Consider the following 22,781-nt stretch of genomic DNA (forward strand, 5'->3'; position numbering starts at 1 on the left):
AGTTTTAATTATGGAGGCATGTATTATTTTAAAACTATAATGGCTGAAAACTGAGAAATAATGAATTTTTCCATTGTTTTCTCTTAGCAAAATGTACCCCCCCAAAAAAGCCTAATTGTTGGCGGAAAAAAAAAAGATATAGATCAGTTCATTGTGATAAGTAGTGATAAAGTTATAGGCTAATGAATGGGAGGTGAACATTTCTCACGTGAAAACGACGGAACGCGAATGGGTTAAATAACTATTACTCTATTACCTCAAAAGTCTATGTGGTAAAAAAGAAACAACCTTTGCAATTATATAGTGATGCCTGAAAGGGACAACATCAGTGCAGACTAAATAAGCAGAAATATATACTGTGTGTGTGTGTATATATATATATATATATATATATATATATATATATATATATATATTTCCTGCAGTTGTCATGGCAACACACGAATGGGTAACCCCGCCCCCCAGCTTACAGGTCCTATAGCTATAAAGTGAAGAGAATCCCCTCCCTCTGTGCTTTTTTTCTTTCTGTCCGCCGCTACAGGTCTACCCCATCTTTTGGGAAGCAATTTTTATAGTTTTTGCCCTTACCCTGCTGTGTCTTCACAGCAGTCCAGGCAGGTTATCTCTCTCCTGCTCTGAAGCCCCGACATAATGCCCAATGTGGAGCGCGGTTTGGGGGATCCCTATGCTGGAGGGATAGGTGGCATGACGGTTAAAATTACCTGGCCGAGCGGCAGCATGATCTCTTGGGCAGTAGCCGCCTCTATCCGGAGCGCCGTATCGGCGGCGTGGTGCGCAGGGAGCACTTCCGGGTAGGTAGCCCAGCCTCTCCTGCGCTCCACCAGGCGGAAGTACGCAGGTCAGTGGAGAAGGAACTGACTATTTAGCCTCAGTGCGTGGGGAGGCATTTGCTGGATGCGCATTGGTGCTCAGGCACGGAAGGAGAGACAAAGTCAGCGTGGACAGTGTTCTGCGTCAGTAAGGTAGGCAGCTGGTTTAATTTTATGCGTTTTGGGCTGCAATCAGGTGGGCAGCACTAGAGGACATTTGCTGTAGGGGGATAGTGAAGCCCCTCAGCTGTGGTGCCATGTATGTTATGGATAATGGGACGGTATTATATTTGCTGTTTTGCAGGCAGAACGCAGCCAGCATTTCATTGGTGTACTCTGCGGAGATCTATCTTAGCCAGAGCCGTTGGTAGGTTTGCATTTTCTTTTTCTTGATTGGTGGTGAGGCTGTAGGGGGAATGTGTTTTGTTATTTGACATTGCTCCCTTTGTTTTTTGACAGCCAGTATTGTTAATTATGGAAACCGATCTGCAGGAAGGTAGCCAGCATACTTCGGATGGGTAAGGGCGTGATGATGTCACACAGTTCTAAAAATATATACATAAAAGAGTGCATTTAGACAATTGTTGCAAATATGCTTATTGAAGCAGATTCCTCCTTTTGCTTTTTGTCTTCTCAGACCTCATACTTCTAGAGATTCTAGAGAGTCTAAAGACAAAACAAGAAGGGATACCACACATAGGAGTGGGAAAGCATCTAGCAAGACTAAACACTCCAACCCCCCTGACAGAAGAAAATGCTGGGCCTGTGGAGATAACACTTTGCCAGATAAACTTGTGTGTGCCAATTGCCTTTACTCGCTCCCGATTTATGAGGAGGAGGAGATGCCAGATATACAGGCGCTTGTTAAACAGGCAGTAGAAGAGTCCCTTACTCAGAGACACTTACAAGCTCAGACCTTGCCACCTAGTGTTGACGAGGAGATCGCTGAGGGAGAGACCATTAATGTAGGGTTTGACTACGCTATGGTCCCACATCTCATTAAATCGGTGAAGGAGGCTATAGGTTGGGAGGATGAGTTGGAGCCACCAGCCAAAAGACCTAAGTATTACCCACATTTGAAAAGGGAGCTACCTATGTTTCCGGTAATGGAGGAAATAGAGGAGTTAGTGAAGGAGGAATGGTCGAAATTTGAAAAGAAGCCGCAGTTGACTCACAGATTTTCAAAATTATACCCTCTAGGCGGCGCTCTGCCCGCTAAGCTTGAGGCCCCGCCAACAGTAGACGCATCCATTGTTAGGTTAGCAAGACATGCCACATTGCCGCTTGAAGACTCGGTGGCCTTCAGGGACACCCTTGAAAGAAGGATGGACACAGATTTAAAGAGAATGTATACCACCATGGGAGCATCCTGTAAACCAGGTGTGGCACTAACCTCGATTGCCAAGGCCATTAATATGTGGACTGATAACATGGAAACAGGTATTAAAGAGGATTATGATAAGGAAATGCTCTTAGCAGGATTACAGGAGTTTAGAATGGCAGCAGACTTCATTGGAGAGGCAGGCATAGATGTGGTAAGGTGTGCATCTAGATCTATGATGTATTCAGTTACATGCAAGAGAGCTTTGTGGCTTAGACATTGGGCAGCGGATAATAATTCCAAGGTAAATTGGTGTAAAATTCCGTATGATGGCAAATGTCTATTTGGAGAGGTAATGGATACCGCGATATCTAGAGTTACGGGTGGTAAGAGCGGATTATTACCACAGGAAAGGAGAAATAAAAGACAAACATATACATCAGACAGAAGGTCCTTTCGTTTCAGAGGTAGAGACAACTCAGCGGTCAGGGGGGGAAGAGGATTCAGAAGATCATGGCAAGGAGCTCAAAGTGCAATGTCTAGGTTCAGCAAGCAGAAAGGAAGTCAGCCCGGTACACAGACCCCAAAATCATTCTGAAGGTCTGCCAGCCCACACTCACACAGTTGGAGCACGTTTAAGATCGTTTCTCAGGGTGTGGGTGAAGCATATAACGGATGCGTGGGTAATACACACGATAGCAGAGGGTCACAAGTGGAGATTTACACAGGCACCCCCACACAGCCTGTTCATACCGACAAACATCCCTCAAGACGAGAACAAATTCAGGACACTCAGATCTTATGTACAGGAACTATTAGTAAAGAAGGCAATCGTGCAAGTTCCCAGAGAGGAGAGGTTCAGGGGAGTTTACTCCCCCCTCTTTTTCGTCACAAAAAAGTCAGGGGAACTGAGGCCGGTCTTGGATCTAAGACGACTAAACTTAATAATAGAGAAGCAGACTTTCAAGATGGAATCTATATACACAATCTCAAGAGTCATACAACCGGGAAATTGGTTAATTTCCATAGATCTGTCCGACGCGTACCTACATGTACCGATACATCAGGACTTTATAAAATACCTCAGGTTCTCGGTAGGACGCGATCATTATCAATTCACCAGTCTGCCATTCGGCATTTCTACGGCTCCACGTACATTCACAAAAATATTAGTCACGGTCATTGCACATCTGAGAGGTCAGGGAATTACTGTACACCACTATCTGGACGACATACTGCTGGTGTCAGACAACAAAGATACCATAGTCAAACACAGAGACCACTTGATTGCAACTTTGCAGGAGTTTGGCTGGCTCATAAACTGGAATAAGAGCCAGCTACAGCCCACACAAACACTGATTTACCTGGGAGCACAATTTGCAACAAGGGAAAATGCAATCAAGCTACCACAGGACAAGATAACAGTGGTAATCTCAAGAGTGCAGAGGTTCCTGCAGAGACAGTCGTGGCCAGCACAAGAATGCATGAGACTCATGGGGACACTAGCGTCAACCATTCCCATGGTCAGGTGGGCAAGGTGGCACTCCAGAATCTTCCAGAGGGAATTCCTGATACAATGGACAACTCCCAGCTATTGGCAGAAGATACATATCACAAACCACATGAGGAGAGAATTAGAGTGGTGGATGCAGCCATACAATTTGATGAAATACCATCCCCTATTCATTGCCAACTCAATAGTACTCACAACGGATGCCAGCATGTCAGGCTGGGGAGCATGGATGGACAATCTGTATGTGCAGGGTCAGTGGAAGTTTACAACGCATACCCTAACAGCGAATGTATTGGAGCTCAGGGCGGCCCTCCTAGCACTAATTCATTTTACGGAGCACCTGAGAGGAACACACGTGACTCTAAGGATGGACAATGCGTCTGCAGTGGCGTACATCCAGAACCAAGGTGGAACGAGGAGCCAACAATTACTCAGAGAAGTAACGCCAATAATGGAATGGGCACAGAGCACGGTGCGGTCATTACAGGCAGTGCACATCCCGGGGAGCCTGAACTTCAGAGCAGACTATCTGAGTCGAACCCACATAGACAACAACGAGTGGTCACTCAACAGAGAAGTGTTTGCGCAGATCTGCAGGACATGGGGGACTCCGGAGGTGGACATAATGGCGACGGAATTCAATCACAAATGCCCTCGTTACTTTGCAAGGTACAAGGACAAGAAGGCGGAGCAATGGGACGCATTGACATCTCAGTGGAACTTCACGAGGGGTTATGTGTATCCTCCAACACCTCTAATAATGAACACTCTCTGCAAGATACAGCTACACAGGGTCAATATGTTGGCAATAATCCCAGACTGGCCGCGCAGGCCATGGTACCCTCTACTGAAGAAGCTGGCCAGCTCAGAGCCAGTGGAGCTACCGAGGAGGATAGACCTACTAGCCCAGGGTCCAGTCCTACACCCGGAACCGGAGCGGCTGAAGCTGAGGTTATGGATCCTGAACGCAAGAAGCTAAGCGATCTAGGCTGTTCACAGGCAGTACAGGACACGTTGATGCAAGCAAGAAAGCCCACTACGAATAATACATATAGATGCATTTGGAACAAGTTCAAAGAATTTATACTACAGAGGCAGGATAGTATGATGCAACCAAAACCTACAAATGTTCTGGAATTTCTGCAAAGAGGACTCGATCTAGGACTAGGAGTGAATACTCTGAAAGTTCACATATCGGCAGTGTCAGCGCTAACTGATATTAGATGGGCAACAAACCCCCTAATCATCCGGTTCATTAGAGCAGCAAATAAGATCCGTCCACCTAGGAGAAACATATTTCCCCAGTGGGATTTACCTTTGGTTCTTAAAGCTCTAACGAAGCATCCGTATGAGCCATTAACAACATGCTCTTTACAAAGGTTCACAGACAAGGTACTTTTCTTGGTAGCAGTGGCATCTGCCAGACGTGTGTCGGAGATTCAGGCTCTATCTCACAATGAACCATATCTCACAATATTTAATGACAGGGTGGTATTAAGACCGGTACAGCACTTCATTCCAAACGCGCCACAAGTTTCCACTTCAACCAGGAATGGACGCTACCAGCCTTCTTGCTGCAAGAGGAAAGAAACATAGATACCCTGAATATACCAGCACTATTAACCTCCCTGGCGGTAAGCCCGAGCTGAGCTCGGGCTATGCCGCGCAGGGGGAGATCTCAGCCCCTGGTGGGGCGATTTACATACTGTAAAGTGCTGTATGCGCAGCTAGCACTTTGCTAGCCGCGCGCACAGCTTGATCGCCGCCGCTCTGCGTCGATCGCCCGCACGCAGCGGCGCAAGAGGGCCCCCCCCCCCCGCCAGAGCCCTGCGCTGCCCGGACCAATGAGTTCCGGGCAGCGCTATGGGCTGGATCGGAGACGTCTGACGTCAGGACGTCGGCTGACGTCCATGACGTCATTCCGATCGTCGCCATGGCGACAGGAGAAGCCAAACAGTGGAGTGCGTTATATACGCGTTCCCCTGTTTGCTATTGTTGCCGGCGACGATCGAACTAGAGGGACACATGCGCCCTCTAGTGGAGTTTTTTATGTAGCTACCACTCTGGTAGCTTTACATGAAACATAAAAAAAAATTTAAAAAAATTGGATTTCTGCAATTTTTGCAGAAAAAATTAACCGCCAAGGAGGTTATTAAGGAGATATGTTGACATGACCAAGGATTTTAGAAAATCAGAAAAACTTTTTGTTATCCCTACGGGTGTGAGAAAGGGTGAGGCAGCCTCTGTAAGAACAATCGCGACATGGCTTGTCAGAACAATTACCTCAGCCTATAGGAGTGAAGGGAAAGACCCTCCAAGGGAGATCAATGCCCATTCGACTAGATCAGTGTCAACATCATGGGCGGCTTATGCAAAGGTGTCACCAGAGGTCATATGTAGAGCAGCGAATTGGTCATCAACTAATACTTTTCTGCAGCACTACAAAGTAGACCCAGCAATTAGATCTACCAGAGACTTTGGAACAGCAATTCTTAACTCTGTCCTGACGGAATAAAAAAAAAATAAAAAAAAAATAAGGTGAAGTGTAGAGTAATAAGCACAAGATAATATAGCGCAAAGTAGAACTTAAGATTTGTCATTATGTGTCCTTCATTCATGTACGGTTAATTAAGACGTATGTACATTAAAGGAGTTATGTTCAGAAGCATAAATGAAATGCTGTACAGTGTGAATAAACTGAAATTTTTCTTTTGGCACAAGTGAAATTCTCCCGCCCTTTCTTTATATGTATTACGCTAGTTAATACCCATTTGTGTGCTGCCATGACAACTGCAGGAAAACGGAAAATTGTATACTTACCTTCCGGTAATTTTCCTTTCCTGCTGTGGTCATGGCAGCATACGGGTGCCCACCTCATTACACCAAATTACGTTTACTCACTCTACTTCTAAACAGGCAGATAAGTCATTCACAGGGGGATCCTTTCGCTTGGCTAGAAACAAAAAAGCACAGAGGGAGGGGATTCTCTTCACTTTATAGCTATAGGACCTGTAAGCTGGGGGGCGGGGTTACCCATTTGTGTGTTGCCATGACCACAGCAGGAAAGGAAAATTACCGGAAGGTAAGTATACAATTTTCCGTTTTATATATATATATATATATATATATATATATATATATATATATATATATATATATTTATATATATATATATATATACTAAATTACTACAAAAACTGTGCTCGTATGAGCAGAAACAAACAAACAAAAAAACGGACAACTTGCTTCTTGTACAATCCAATAACTTCCTCTATTTACTCAAAAGTCTACGTGGAAAAAAGAAACAACCTTTGCAATAATATAGCAGTGCATGACAGAAACAACATCAATGTAGACTTAATAAACAGAAAAAATATATATAAAAATGTTTTTGTATGAGAAAAAAAAACCAAACAAAAACAGGGACAACTTGCTTCTTGTACAAATCAACAAACATATAAGACATAAAACAGCAATACCGAAGGATTGAAAAATGACAGTAAATAAAATCATAACATCTTCAGTAAAAAAAAAAAAAAAATGTGCTGAACATTGCCTACTTTGTGAAGAAAATCTTCCCCATGAAAAAAGCTAAATCATCCTTCTCCAATCTCTACCACTCCACTGTATTAAACAAAGTGGGGAACCAGAAATTCCACAAAATATTCAGAATTCCCAACTGCCCCTTCTTTGCAGGGACATTTTCTCTTTGCAAACTAAGTCTATCTGTTCTTCTTTTGTCCCTTTTCTAGGACTATTGTATACAACTATGTAAATATATGTATTTTTTCTACTGAAAAATGTGCTTCATTGACTCTCAACTTTATTTCCATCCCTTAAACATTTTGACAGGTAGTCCCTGGGTTACATACATCCTGACTTACAAACACCCCACTGATACAAGTGGCATGCCTGTCGCAATGATGTCACTTCCACGTTGAAGGAGAAGAATGGGAGCTTGTCGGATAAGGGGCTTGAAAGACAAAAATGAAACCGAGAGCCCAATCTAGTGTAGTATTTTCAGTAAATCAGGATATGCTGTATGAATGAAATTATACTCACAAGTGTAGGTCACCACACAGGCGACCACTGGATAGGCAGGTGGGGATAATTATAACCTGACCCCACTCAGGTCTAAGAAGTCGCTCTCTGTAGATAGAAGAAGATGGAGATACACCCCTCCACCAAGGGTGGTCTAGATCAATAGTATAACAAGAGTAACAGAGGCGCCAACAAAGGATAAAAACGATTTAAATCTGTTTAAAAGGAAGGAAGTGGGTGGACTCACCTCCCTCAGGTGAGTCAATGACCAGGCGAAAATGAGCTGTTATTCATATAACAAAGTAACCAAGCAGCTTAGGGTGACCCAAACTACTAGGAATGTATAGGGGGATAAAAGGAACCAAAAAGCCCTCCTACTAAAAAAGCAAAGCTTGGTGTAATTGCCTTCTTAAAACAGAAGGAAATTTGCAATAATTCAGTTATAAGTGAACATTTGTGGTTACCCACAATGCCCTACTGAATATGCAAATTATCCCTTTTTGCCCTTGTCAAGCCAAGCAAGCATCCAGAACCACTGGTTTATAGCAAGCCTATAGCTTTAAGTTTTACACAGCCATATCAAACCCACATGTAGACAGCCTGTTTCGGACTTTTGGTCCTCATCAGTACATGGCAGGGATTGATAAGGCTGTATGAAATAGGGCTTGGACGAGAACAACAAAGTAACCAAACAGCTTAGGGTGACCCAAACTACTAGGAATGTATAGGGGGATAAAAGGAACCAAAAAGCCCTCCTACTAAAAAAGCAAAGCTTGGTGCAATTGCCTTCTTAAAACAGAAGGAAATTTGCAATAATTCAGTTATAAGTGAACATTTGCGGTTACCCACAATGCCCTACTGAATATGCAAATTATCCCTTTTTGCCCTTGTGAAGCCAAGCAAGCATCCAGAACCGCTGGTTTATAGCAAGCCTATAGCTTTAAGCTCGTCCAAGCCCTATTTCATACAGCCTTATCAATCCCTGCCATGTACTGATGAGGACCAAAAGTCCGAAACAGGCTGTCTACATGTGGGTTTGATATGGCTGTGTAAAACTTAAAGCTATAGGCTTGCTATAAACCAGCGGTTCTGGATGCTTGCTTGGCTTCACAAGGGCAAAAAGGGATAATTTGCATATTCAGTAGGGCATTGTGGGTAACCACAAATGTTCACTTATAACTGAATTATTGCAAATTTTACTTCTGTTTTAAGAAGGCAATTACACCATTCATATAACAGTAATATTTATGAAAAATTCTCCAAATGTGCGACATTTTGAGAATTTTGGAGAATTTTTAATAAATATTATTGTTATATGAATAACGGCTCATTTTCGCCTGGTCATTGACTCACCTAAGGGAGGTGAGTCCACCCACTTCCTTCCTTTTAAACAGATTTGAATCATTTTTATCCTTTGTTGGTGCCTCTGTTACTCTGTTACTCTGTTACTCTGTTACTATAGCTTGTCGGATAAGCCTGAGGCATTTTCAGTGGTGAGAAAACAGCACCGAGGGTACAGTAAAGGCACAGCGGGAGAGAGGGGGGAACTAGAGACACAGGATGGCACAATGCAGCTAAAGGGCAACACTGGAGATGCAGGATGCCACAGTGGAGGCACAGAGAGACTGAGGGAGGGCACTGAAGACACAAGATAGCGCAATGGTGGCACAAGAAGACAGAGGGGACACAGGACGGCAAAGTAGAGGCACAGTGGGAAGGATGGGGATACTGGAGACGCCAATGACAAAGTGGAGGCACAGGCAGTGGCGTAGCTAAGGAGCTGTGGGCCCCGATGCAAGTTTTACATTGGGGCCCCCCAAGCACTCTATACATAACAAATGATACAGAGCACCACAACCTGCCAATGTCAACTACAGTGTCAGAGGTGCAAGAAGGGGATGGGGAGCAGTTTGTTAATGATTACTACTATTTAAAGCATCTACAGAAGTGATTATTATGAGCACAGAACCAATAGAGAGCTAATACTGTAGCTGAGGGAAGGCCCCTTGGGGCCCCTCTGGCCCAAGGGCCCCGATGCAGTCGCTACCTCTGCAACCCCTATTGCTACGCCCCTGGGCACAGGGGGATGGGGAGGGACACTGGAGACACAGGATGGCACTTTGGAGGCACAGAGGGGAGATACTGGAGACATGTCATGGCACAGGGGGACACTGGAGACACATAATGATGGCACAGAGGCACAGAGAGAGACACTGGAGACATCGAATGGCACCGTGGAGGCACAATGGAGGACGGGGGACAATGAAGACACAAGACGCCACAATGAAGGCACAGGGTGACAGGGACAGAGAGACACCAATGACACAGTGGAGGCACAGGGGGATGGGGAGGGACACTGGAGACACAGGATGGCACTGTGGAGGCACAGAGAGGGGGATACAGGAGACATGGCATGGCACATGGGGATACTGAACACACAGGATGGCACAGAGGGACAGAGGAAGACACTGAAAATACTGAATGACACAGTGGAGGCACAGGAAGACAGAGGGGGTGTCATGGACGGTTGCGGGGCCGCAGGCGCGTCCTGTAACCGCCCGTGAAGAAAAAGCGATCGCACTCGATTCCCTGCATCGATTGCGCTTCAAATCGATACAATCGGGGTTGAGTGTGTAGGGGGAGCTGAAGTCCTTTTCTTAGCAGAGAGAGCACCATCCTAAAGGCTGGATGGCTCTTTTGATATGCTAATGAGCCTGGGCCCAGAGAGTCCCTGGCTTCAAGCTGTGTGGATGGCCCATCCATCAGGTATAAGGTGACACCTAGCTGATCTCATGTAGATGTTAATTAACCAAGGGGTGATCAGGATGCCTAGGTGCAGCCAGGCAGGCTACAAATCTCCGGGAGGTCTTGACACCTTGCTCACTGGTAAAGATCAAAGGGAAGTCAGCTGTTAGGTTTATTCAGGATGTGTTCTAGCTGCTGAGTCTCATAGCATAATCCATAACTTCCCAGATCTGTCATATTTCTGGGGTTCCTGAGATGGCAGCTTCGCCAAACGTGGGGGAAGTGTAGCATGAGCCCCGGTGCTGGTTCTGAGGAAGTTTCAGAACATTCTGAGGTAAGGACTGCCAGTTAGGCAGTTTGAAAATGCCCTGATGATACCACAGGGGTCCCACCCCTCATGTCTGGTATCAGGGCGCTGGGTAAATCGAGACAGACCTGAAAATGTTAATAAATCTGCCCTGACCTGTACGGTTCGGTGAGATAGAGCCCATATATGGGTAGATATGATTTCTAGCCCCCAGGATAAGGGGAGGGCTCATCTCATCTTCTAAGGGGGTGTATGGCTCCCCGCCCTCACTCCCTCCTTCTGAAGCAGGGGCATAAGAATGGCAGAGGACCCAAACTCAGGGTCCTCCAGACTGAAACATCTTGCACTCATCAGATGCCAGCTTGAGGATATGCTGGCATCCACCTGGTCTGAACTCAAATTGAAACCCAGAACTCTGTTTTCCCACAAAAAGGACATCTTTCCAGGAACTAAGTATTTTTCTCCCTTCTTTTATTTTTTATACTGGCTATTACTGTCTTAATAATTGTGATTTTAATAATTGTCTGTATATATTAATTATTTATATTGCGTGAATAAACGACTTTCTTCAAGTCATTCACTATCCGCTACCCTGCTTATCAGCACACGCAGAACTGATCCCGGGTCTCTGAAGATACGCTACTGTTTGTTTGTTGTTGGCTAGACAGAATACCGTGTGTTTAACCGTTTTATTTGCAGGACTAGTCAGTCAGTTAGTGGGCTCCACGGTCCCATGGTAACCGCGGTGGTGGCAGTTTACTCTGAACCAGTAGGTGACGTTGTAATTACCCGTGTCTCACAGGCTCCCTTCTGAGTTGTCTGCGGCTAATTCTTAACGGTTCCTGCGCATTGACTGCGACCAGAGTTCGCACGATCTGTGCGCTGGCACCGTTTAGAAGGCTAAGTGCGGTCAGCCACTAGGGCTCCTGTGACAGGGGGACACTGAAGATACAAGATGGGACAATGACGGCACAGGGGGGCAGCGGGGGGACACTGAACACACAGCATGGCACAGTTGGACAGAGGAGGACACAAGAGATACAGGACAGCACAGTGGAGGCACAGGGGAGCAGAGGGGGACACTGGAGGCACAGGGGAGCACAGTATTCTCACTTAAATACAAATTGAACTTAAGAACAAACTTATAGTCCTTATCTCGCTTAATAACCAATAACTGCCTGAATTTATTATTGTCAAATGTTAATTTGAAGAAAAACTAGTGATGACAGAGATAGTGATAACACTACATATTTTGCTAATGAATTGTTGCAGTATGCATGACTAGGGGTGTGGCAGGAGCGAGATTTAAGGTGTGGCAGGGGTGTGTCTTAGAGGTGTACATTTTTTTATTTCATAAAGCTGGGAGGTATGACTACAGTATTTATTACATAGTACTCGTGTGGATAAAGGAAACCTTTTGACAACACAACACTATTTATATTCTTGACAAGTACTTTTTGCTCTTGGTGACAGCATTCATTGAGACAAACCTTACCACCTTATGCACTAACCAACCAGTCAGGTTTATAATTATATAAATGGTCACCCTATGTGAATCATACAGTCTAAATTATGAAATCACACTAGGCCTCAAATACTAAAGCTTTCTAGGTGCTAGAGAATAATTAAATCAACATGAGTAATCATGAATGTGGCCTAGATAAAATGCAAATTGTGACACAGAAATAGGTCTGGACTTCCTTGTATGGAATTTGAGCTGCTAACCCCATCTACTTTGTCCTATATGGCCTTAATCATATCTGCTAGAGATTGGCCAACACCCAACAGTGTTGTGTCAGGAGAGCCCATTCAGTAAATTAAGATGTGCAGCCACTATGCAGGAAACAGGTTTTCTTCAAACCAGGTTAATGTAATCAGTTCCAGAACTACTTCAAAGGGAATCTAAAGTGAGAGGAATACGGAGGCTACCATCTTCATTCTTTTATAAACAGTGCCAGTTTCTTGGCTGTCATGCTGAGCTTTTTGCCAGAGGTAAATTTCCAATCCACAATGGAACCGTAAAGACTGTAATCTGTAATCCTGTCTCTCCCCTGATGACGGCATAACGCCGAAACCTTGTAGGGAAGGAGAGACGGGCTATCTCAGACAGTAACCATTGAATGGTGTCATAAGGTGCACTTTGACATTGGTCAGTGCAAAAACCTTATATGCGTTTTTATGCAGTATGGGTCCAGTTTGCATGGACCCACAATGTAAGTAAAGTGTTTTATTTGATTATGATTGTGGAATAAAGCTTGTAACCCCGTTGCTGAAAACTACTGAGCCTGGCTTATTGTTTGTCCCTTGGTGGTGGACACTGTGTATGTAATAAGCACTGGGTGACTGCAGGCTGTAGCAACAGAAAGGGGTGACGTTTTCAGCGCTGAGGATTACAGATTACCGTCACCTCAGATCTGGCACTTAATTTTATGCTATTACTTTTTTTAGCATTTTTCAATAAAATCATTTTAAAAAGGGATCTCCAGCTTAAAAATCGCACAGCCTCCCCTGTAAAAGAAAGTTATAGTTACCTGCGATGTCATCTTCCTGGGAAGCCGTCTCAAAGATCCCACATCACCTGACCTCCGATGCATGGCTCCACCTCCCCGAAGAAAAACGCCAAGCTGTTTACTGGAGTTTACTGCAGTAAACATCTTGGCGTTTTTCTCTGGGTAGGGAGGGGAGGCGGGGCCTTTGGGACAGCTTTGAGGGACCAGGCAATGTAGGTACCTATAAGTTTCTTTTACAGGGGAAGCTGCTCAATTTTTAATTTTAAGCTGGAGAGCCACTTTAACCACTTCAGGACCACAGTCTTTTCGCCCCTTAAAGAGAAACTCCAGTGAAAATAATGTAATAAAAAAAGTGCTTCATTTTTACAATAATTATGTATACATGATTTAGTCATTGTTTGCTCATTGTAAAATCTTTCCTCTCCCAGATTCACATTCTGACATGTATTACATGGTGACATTTTTACTGTGGGCAGGTTATCTAGCTGTTCTGGCCTTGCAGACAGCTGTAAACAGCCATTTCCTGTCTGTGAACATTGTTACATTGTGGAAGTTTGCCCATAGTACCGTACGGTACCAGAGCCTCTTGTGGGAGGGGTTTCAGCACAAAATCAGTCATACAGCGCCCCCTGATGGTCTGTTTGTGAAATGCAATAGATTTGTCATGTAAAAGGGGGTATCAGCTACTGATTGGGATAAAGTTAAATTCTTGGTCGGAGTTTCTCTTTAAGGACCAGAGCCTTTTTCTCCATTCAGACCACTGCAGCTTTCACGGTTTATTGCTCGGTCATACAACCTACCACCTAAATGAATTTTACCTCCTTTTCTTGTCACTAATACAGCTTTCTTTTGCTGCTATTTGATTGCTGCTGCGAGTTTTAGTTTTTATTATATTCATCAAAAAATACATGAATTTTGGCAAAAAAATGACTTTTTTAATTTGCTGTGCTGACATTTTTCAAATAAAGTACAATTTCCTATACATTTGAGCGCAAAAGTTATTCTGCTACATGTCTTTGATAAAAAAAAAAACCATTCAGTGTATATTTATTGGATTGGGTAAAAGTTATAGCGTTTACAAACTATGGTGCCAAAAGTGAATTTTCCCATTTTCAAGCATCTCTGACTGTTCTGCGCACCTGTCAGGTTTCATGAGGGGCTAAAATTCCAGGATAGTACAAATACCCCCCAAATGACCCCATTTTGGAAAGAAGACATCCAAAAGTATTCAGTGAGAGGCATGGTGAGTTCATAGAAGATTTTATTTTTTGTCACAAGTTAGCGGAAAATGACACTTTCTGACAAAAAAAAGAAAAAAAAAAAGTTTCCATTTCTTCTAACTTGCGACAAAAAAAAATGAAATCTGCCACGGACTCACTATGCTCCTCTCTGAATACCTTGAAGTGTCTACTTTCCACTATGTGACAAAAAATAAAATCTTCTATGAACTCATCATACACCTAACAGAATACCTTGGGGTGTCTTCTTTCTAAAATGGGGTCACTTGTGGGGTTCCTATACTGCCCTGGCATTTTACGGGCCCAAAACTGTGAGTAGTCTGGAAACCAAATTTCTCAAAATGACTGATCAGGGGTATAAGCATCTGCAAATTTTGATGACAGGTGGTCTATGAGGGGGCAAATTTTGTGGAACCGGTCATAAGCAGGGTGGCCTCTTAGATGACAGGATGTTTTGGGCCTGATCTGATGGATAGGAGTGCTAGGGGGGTGACAGGATGTGATTGATGGGTGTCTCAGGGGGCGGTTAGAGGGGAAAATAGATGCAATCAATGCACTGGGGAGGTGATCGGAAGGGGGTCTGAGGGGGACCTGAGGGTTTGGCCGAGTGATCAGGAGCCCACACGGGGCAAATTAGGGCCTGATCTGATGGGTAGGTGTGCTAGGGGGTGACAGGAGGTGATTGATGGGTGTCTCAAGGTGTGATTAGAGGGGGGAAATAGATGCAAGCAATGCACTAGCGAGGTGATCAGGGCTGGGGTCTGAGGACGTTCTGAGGTGTGGGCGGGTGATTGGGTGCCCGCAAGGGGCAGATTAGGGGCTAATCTGATGGGTAACCGTGACAGGTGGTGATAGGGGGTGATTGATGGGTAATTAGTGGGTGTTTAGAGGAGAGAAGAGATGTAAACACTGCACTTGGGAGGTGATCTGATGTCGGATCTGCGGGCGATCTATTGGTGTGGGTGGGTGATCAGATTGCCCGCAAGGGGCAAGTTAGGGGCTGATTGATGGGTGGCAGTGACAGGGGGTGATTGATGGGTGGCAGTGACAGGGGGTGATTGATAGGTGATTGACAGGTGATCAGTGGGTTATTACAGGGAATAACAGATGTAAATATTGCACTGGCGAATTGATAAAGGGGGGTCTGAGGGCAATCTGAGCGTGTGGGCGGGTGATTGGGTGCCCGCAAGGGGTAGATTAGGGTCTAATCTGATGGGTAACAGTGACAGGTGGTGATAGGGGGTGATTGATAGGTGATTGATGGGTAATTAGTGGGTGTTTAGAGGAGAGAAGAGATGTAAACACTGCACTTGGGAGGTGATCTGATGTCGGATCTGCGGGCGATCTATTGGTGTGGGTGGGTGATCAGATTGCCCGCAAGGGGCAGGTTAGGGGCTGATTGATGGGTGGCAGTGACAGGGGGTGATTGATGGGTGGCAGTGACAGGGGGTGATTGATAGGTGATTGACAGGTGATCAGTGGGTTATTACAGGGAATAACAGATGTAAACATTGCACTGGCGAATTGATAAAGGGGGGGTCTGAGGGCAATCTGAGCGTGTGGGCGGGTGATTGGGTGCCCGCAAGGGGTAGATTAGGGTCTAATCTGATGGGTAACAGTGACAGGTGGTGATAGGGGGTGATTGATAGGTGATTGATGGGTAATTAGTGGGTGTTTAGAGGAGAGAATAGATGTAAAAAATGGATTTGGGAGGTGATCTGATGTCGGATCTGCGGGCGATCTATTGGTGTGGGTGGGTGATCAGATTGCCCGCAAGGGGCAGGTTAGGGGCTGATTGATGGGTAGCAGTGACAGGGGGTGATTGACTGGTGATTGACGGGTGATTGACAGGTGATTGACAGGTGATCAGGGGGGATAGATGCATACAGTACACGGGGGGGGGGGGCTGGGGAGAATCTGAGGGGTGGGGGGTGATCAGGAGGGGGCAGTGGGCAGGGGGGGGGATAAAAAAAAAATAGCGTTGACAGATAGTGACAGGGAGTGATTGATGGGTGATTAGGGGGGTGACTGGGTGCAAACAGTGGTCTGGGGGGTGGGCAGGGGGGGGGGGTCTGAGGGGTGCTGTGGGCGATCAGGGGGCAGGGGGGGGGGGGGAATCAGTGTGCTTGGGTGCAGACTAGGGTGGCTGCAGCCTGCCCTGGTGGTCCCTCGGACACTGGGACCACCAGGGCAGGAGGCAGCCAGTATAATAGGCTTTGTATACATTACAAAGCCTATTATACAATGTAAATGCGGCGATCCGGGTGGTAGTAACCCGCCGGCGCTTCCGAACGGCCGGCGGGTTACTACGAGCGGTGGGCGGAGCCAGTCCCCGGCGGCTGATCGCGTCACGAATGACGCGATCGCCGCATAGCCACTCCCGCAGCCGCCCCCGCCGATGGGCGTATTGCGGTCGTTTGGGCCCAGTCTTTGCCGCCGCCCATCGGCTGGGGGCGGTCGGCAAGTGGTTAAGAAGATGGTGCAGATCCTTGTGGACTACTACTGAAGACTACCTTGGATTCCAGGGTTTGGTTCCTTGCACGTCAAATCACCATTGGTGCTGAATTACTTTGCATATATTAGTGTAAATTAGGAAAAAGTTTTATGACTGTAATTCCTTATTAGTGAGTTACACTATAGTCTGACTAGATCCCAACCAGATAGAAACTGCCACTTGAATACCTAAATCTTTAACTCTTCCAAGCAGAAAAAGAAAAAAATATACACAGCCGAGTTGTTTGTATGTTTGGCACTGTACATATTTGTATGCTTGGGACTGTACATACATATTTATCTGATCATATCACATGTCACCTCAGATACCCTTTACAGTATTACAGGTAGAGCATCAGTACAAAAGACTGACAACAGGCATTGTTTAAATGAGAATGAAGATGGAAGTCTTTGTATTCCTCTCACTTCAGGTTCTCCTTAAAGGGGCACTATGCCAGAAAACTGCAAAATTTAAAATTCATATTTACACCTCCATATAAGATGTACATAAGTCCCAAGGTAAACGCAATATTAATAAAAATGCACGCAAGCATGGCCACACCTGTGCAGTACCACTGAGCCGCTAATGGACAAGTGGTTTCAGCGTACTGTATAGTACAGCCGTACTCACGCAGGCGCAGTATGACCATGTTTGCGCATGAAGATGAGGGTGGCCATGGAACCCATCTGAAAAGCTCTTGTCTGCTATGTATAGGGGGTCCGTGTGTGGCAATAGTGGGGGGCAGGAGGATATGGGAAGCTCCTGAAGGAGAATTTATTTGCTTGCTGTTGGCTAAAAAAGTATTATATTGAAAACTCCGGTTAAGAGTTAATTGAATCAGAACCAGGGAGCCACATACAAGTAACTCTACCATAGTTGTCAGGGCTGGTTTAAGCCACACAGGGGTCCCAAGTCAAAGTCAACTTGTGGGGCCCCCACCCCTCCCCTATCAAAGTCAGCTCCTGAGGCCCCCGCACTGCCAGGCCCCTAGGTGGCCTCCCCCTGACTGCTCCCAGTGCCCCTCGCATGTTTTGTAGTTCAGGTGCTTTGAAATATCTCACCTGTCCCAGCAGTGGCTCTGTCCTGATCTCAGGCTTCAACACTGCCTGCGTCTTATCCATGCAGCGCATGTTATGTGTAAATAACATGTGTCGACATAGAGAAAAGCCAGGCAGCGTGGCTTAAGACAGAGATCCGGATGGAGCTGCCGCCAGAACAGGTGAGATATTTCAAGTCACCTGAACTACTGAACATGCGTTGGGCACAGGGAGCAGTCAGGGGGAGGCCCCCTGAGGGGTCTGGCAGGGCGGGCGTCCCGGGGCTGACTTTAATGGGGGAGCAGTCAGGGGGAGGCAGGTGTGGTTTGGCGGCATGGGGGCCCCTGGAGTGGTTGGGGGCTTTGGGGTAATTACCCCCTTTTGCCTGAATGGCAGCGCCGGCCCTGATAGTTGTGGGGAGTAAAAAAAAAAAGGATAAACAAGTTAGCACAAAAAGAAATATTTTACCTTGAGGTTACTGATTATCTGAGGATCTTCTGGAACATGGTCATGGATAGCAATAAGTAGATCTTCATAGCCATGATCTCGGAGGTGCACGCCAGCAGCATTCTCTATGTTACAGCCAAAATCCAGTATAAAAACCAAGCAGGGCAGATACAATGCTGCCTTCATGCTGCTCTGCTGGGAAGAAATAAAGCTGGCTTATGTATGGATTGTATAAATCAGGGTGTGTCAGACTCACAGACTGGTTTGGGAGGTGCTATTGTGAGCATTCCTAATTTCCTCATTTTCATTTCAATGCTTATTCATCTAATTATTGCTTTGCTGCATTTCTATATTGTTCACTGAAAGTACAGCTGAAATGAAAGAAATATGGAGTTTCCCATTGCCATCAGAGCATCCGGTATGCAGAATTGCTCTGGGTCAGTTATTTAAAAAATAGCTGTTTAACAAAATACATGATGAAAAGCTATTTTGCATTTTGTTGCACAAATCAACTTTAATCAAAGTTTTGCTTAGATAAATATTGCTACCTACAGTTAAAAGCCCCACGATGAAAAATGGGCACAAGATTATCTACTGCTATCGATAGTAGGGTATCAGTAGCGTAAGGGCCTCAGCATACTAGTGCGCTTCTGTTCACTTTTCAGCAACACATCAATGTTACAGGTGCTGAAAAGCGGACACAGGTGCGTTACTGTGATCAAGCACCTACCGATATGCTTTTATGGGCTAGCTTATCCTATTCTCACTGCAAGACAAGTCTGTATACAGTATGTACTGTCTTGAGCAGCAGGACCTTATGGGCTCTGCAAGATTTGAGCCCTTCACAGCGTAGTCTGTGACCAATCGTTTTCTTGGTGACTATGGTCCCAGCTTCCCGGAGATCATTGACGAGTTCTCCCTGTGTAGTTCTGGGCTGCTTCATCCCCATTCTCATAATCATTACAACTCCATGAGGTGAGATCTTGCATGGAGCCCCAGACCGAGGGAAATTGAAAGGTAATTTGTGTTCTTCCATTTGCAAAATTGTCCCGCAAACTGTAGTCACCTTCTCACAAAGCTGCTTGGCCATAGTCTTGTAGACCAATCTAGTCTTGTACAGGTCTACAATCTTGTCCCTGACATCCTCGGGCTGCTCTTTGGTCTTGGCCATGGTGGCTGGCAGGGGCGTAACAATAGATCCTGCAAGGGATGCAGCCGCAGGGGGGCCCAGAAGTCACAGGGGGCCCCGTCCTGGGCAGACTGACAACTAAGGGCAAGGAGAGAAAAAACGTTCTGCTCTGCACAATTGTTCTAATGACTGCATCTGCTCAGACACTGATAAGGAATCATACAAAGTTTTGCAAAGATTTGTAGACAGTTCCTATTCAGTGTGCAGCAGGCTCTTCTTTACAACGTCTAGCCCCAAACTCTCTACCCCTCCCCGAGTGCTCTGTCCTGGCAGGAGGAGGCCCCATCCAAAGCTTTGCATGGGGGCCCAGTGATTTCTAGTTACGACCCTGGTGGCTGGCTTGGAATCTGAGTAATTGAATGATTAATGATTACTTCTGTAGACAGGTGTCTATTTTACAAGTCCTGTAACAAGCTGGGATTAGGATAACTCCCTTACAGAGGGTGCTCCTAATATCTGTGCATTACCTGCATTCAGTGAAGACACCTGGGAGCCTGAAGTCTTGCTAATTAATAGGGGATCAAACACGTATTTCACTCACTACAATGCACATCAACCTCTGACTGGGGTACTTTTGTTTTTAGTCTGTCTCTTGCATCTACAATACACCTACTATTACAATTATAAACTAGTAATTTCTTGGACAGAAGGCAAATGAGCATAAGCACCAGGGGTTTAAACACTTATTTCCCTCACTGTATGCCTAAAACTAGGGTACTTGTTAGGAAAGAAGAAGGCAGGAAAAAGTATGGGGCAAGATAACATAAAATTCTTGATGAAAACCTGCTGCCCTCTGCCAGAATGTTAGCATGAAAAATGCTAACATCCTGGCAGCCATAAGAGTCATTAATTGATGAAGCAGAAAATGCATTTCAAATAAGCACAAGCATTTTTTTACATTTCGTACAATTAATACTTTAGTATTTTCACAGAGTTGCGGCAGCCAGCTGGGGGTAACCTGGGGTGTTTGTTTGTGCCTGTTTGTAACAGCAGAACAGCAAGGAGTAGGTTTCTGTCACATGATGTTCTCCCACTTCTGTACAGTGAGGAAATTACAATAGTAAGAGGCATCCCCGCATCCCTTTAGATGTATGTTTCCTTCTAATGCCTTTGAATCTATTAGGCCCTGTTCACACTGCAGTTTCCAGCCTCGTTTTGGGAACGTGTGCAGCAGGCCGATACGCACAACATCAGACAGTGCATAGAGTGCACTGTCTGATGTTCACACTGCATGCGTTCCGGACCAGTGTGGTCTGGGAATGCACGCTGCACACATTTTTTTACAGAAACGCATGGCTGACCCATTCACTTCAGTGAATGGGATCAGCCACGCAACACAGATGGCGTGCGTTCGTATGCGTTGCGTTCCAAATGCACGGCCCTCCGCGTTTGTAATGTGAACAGGGCCTAAGTCTTTTTTAACATTTTGTTTAATGGCCAGAGTTTAGATGAACTTCCGAGAAACTTAAGACACATCATTCTTGGATGGTTTCACTAGTTGCTCCTCGGCATCTTCAAACAGGAACCTAAAGGGTTAACGTCTAAAGGGCTGCATGGGGAAATCTCTTCTGTGGCGGCTCTCTTCTCTGCTGCCTGGTGGTTAGAAAAACGTGTCCCTCACGAGAACATATCAGAGCCAATAGAGTGAGTAGCAGGAGGGGAGGCTCTTCCTACTTCCTCTCTGCTTCAGTCAGTCATGTACAGAGCTGGAGGTACAGTAAATACCAGACATCCCTCTTGGCTTTAACCCCTGCTCTAATCTTTATGAATTCACATTTACTGACATGTGTTGAGGTATTTAACGCACAAGTCAGTAATTTACCTCACTGGTCAGTACAGCGCTGGAGATTTGGGCGCATAGGCCATAATAGGAATTACGGCTATAGATGCGCTCAGTGAGTAATTTGGGTACTGTCAAAAGACGGAGCACAAATGACTATAAAAACACTGTAATTTGGCTGCCAGAAATAGTTGGAAGGCGAATTACATCTTTCCCCACTATCCAGGGCGACCTGGAGGGGGAATAGTAATTAACGCCACAGGGACTATTGCAAGAGCAGGGAGAGCTTTTTTTCAGCTTTTAAGAGAATCTGTACTCTAATATTCTTACAATAAAAAGCATACCATTCTATTCATTATTTTCTCCTGTGCCCCTCTGTGCTGTTTCTGCCACTCTCTGCTGCAATCCTGGCTTGTAATTAACAGTTTTAGGCAGTGTTTACAAACAAACTAACCAGCTTCTAATAGGCTCAGCTAAGCATAGAGTGTGAGTCAGGCCCAGTGCACACCAAAACCGCTAGCAGATCCGCAATACGCTAGCGGTTTTGGGAGCTGATTTCAGAGCGATTCTAGGTATGTTTAGAGAGGTTTTCTAAACATACCTAGCGGTTTTGCGTGCGTTTTTGTGTAGCAGATTACACATATTGTTACAGTAAAAGCTGTTACTGAACAGCTACTATAACAAAAATGCCTGGCAAACCGCTCTGAACTAGCGTTTTTCAGAGCGGTTTGCGTTTTTCCTATACTTTACATTGAGGACGAAACGCTTCCGAAAACCGCAAACGCGCAGCAGGAGGCGCGTTTGCGGCTTGGCAAAAACCGCAAACCGCCGGTGTGCACCATCCCATTGCAATACATTAGACAAGCGTTTTTAGAGGCGGATGCGGCCGGCGGATCGCTCCAAAAACCGCTCGGTGTGCACTGGACCTCATTCAGAGTATGCAGGGGGCCTGCAGAGGGTGTGTATCGCTTCTACCAATCACAAGCAGCCCTGCACATTCCACACAATCAAGCTTTAGCCCGACAAACAGGACAGAGGAAAGATACATTGATTTATTACAGAGACAGTGCAGTTAGGAAAGACTGCAGTAAGCCAGAGCAGATTAGAACAGGCATAGGAACTTATAGGATAGAAGAACTAAGGCTGAAAAATGTGTTACAGAGTCTCTTTAACCTGCACCCAAATCTCCCTGCAGCTTAATTATATATATATACGCAGTTCAGCATGCGGTAACAGCTTTTACGAATTCCTTCCTAGAGCCTCCATATCCCACTTCTTTGACTGGCATGTCTACTCTGCATCTACATGCATGATGATGTCATGTCATGT

At 45.4% G+C, this 22,781-nt stretch overlaps 1 protein-coding gene across 1 annotated transcript in view; it reads right to left on the bottom strand.

The window, feature by feature from the left end:
• LOC137521091 (calcium-activated chloride channel regulator 3A-1-like) overlaps positions 1 to 18,672 on the bottom strand; it is an 81,199-nt gene extending 62,527 nt beyond the window's left edge. The window contains exon 1 of the mRNA XM_068239876.1: positions 18,505 to 18,672. Within this exon, the coding sequence (XP_068095977.1) occupies positions 18,505 to 18,669 (165 nt within the window). The 5' untranslated portion in view covers positions 18,670 to 18,672. The remainder of the gene's footprint in view (positions 1 to 18,504) is intronic.
• Between the last annotated feature and the right edge of the window lie 4,109 nt (positions 18,673 to 22,781).

The sequence above is a fragment of the Hyperolius riggenbachi genome, chromosome 6, assembly GCF_040937935.1.
Source record: "Hyperolius riggenbachi isolate aHypRig1 chromosome 6, aHypRig1.pri, whole genome shotgun sequence".
NCBI lineage: Eukaryota > Metazoa > Chordata > Amphibia > Anura > Hyperoliidae > Hyperolius > Hyperolius riggenbachi.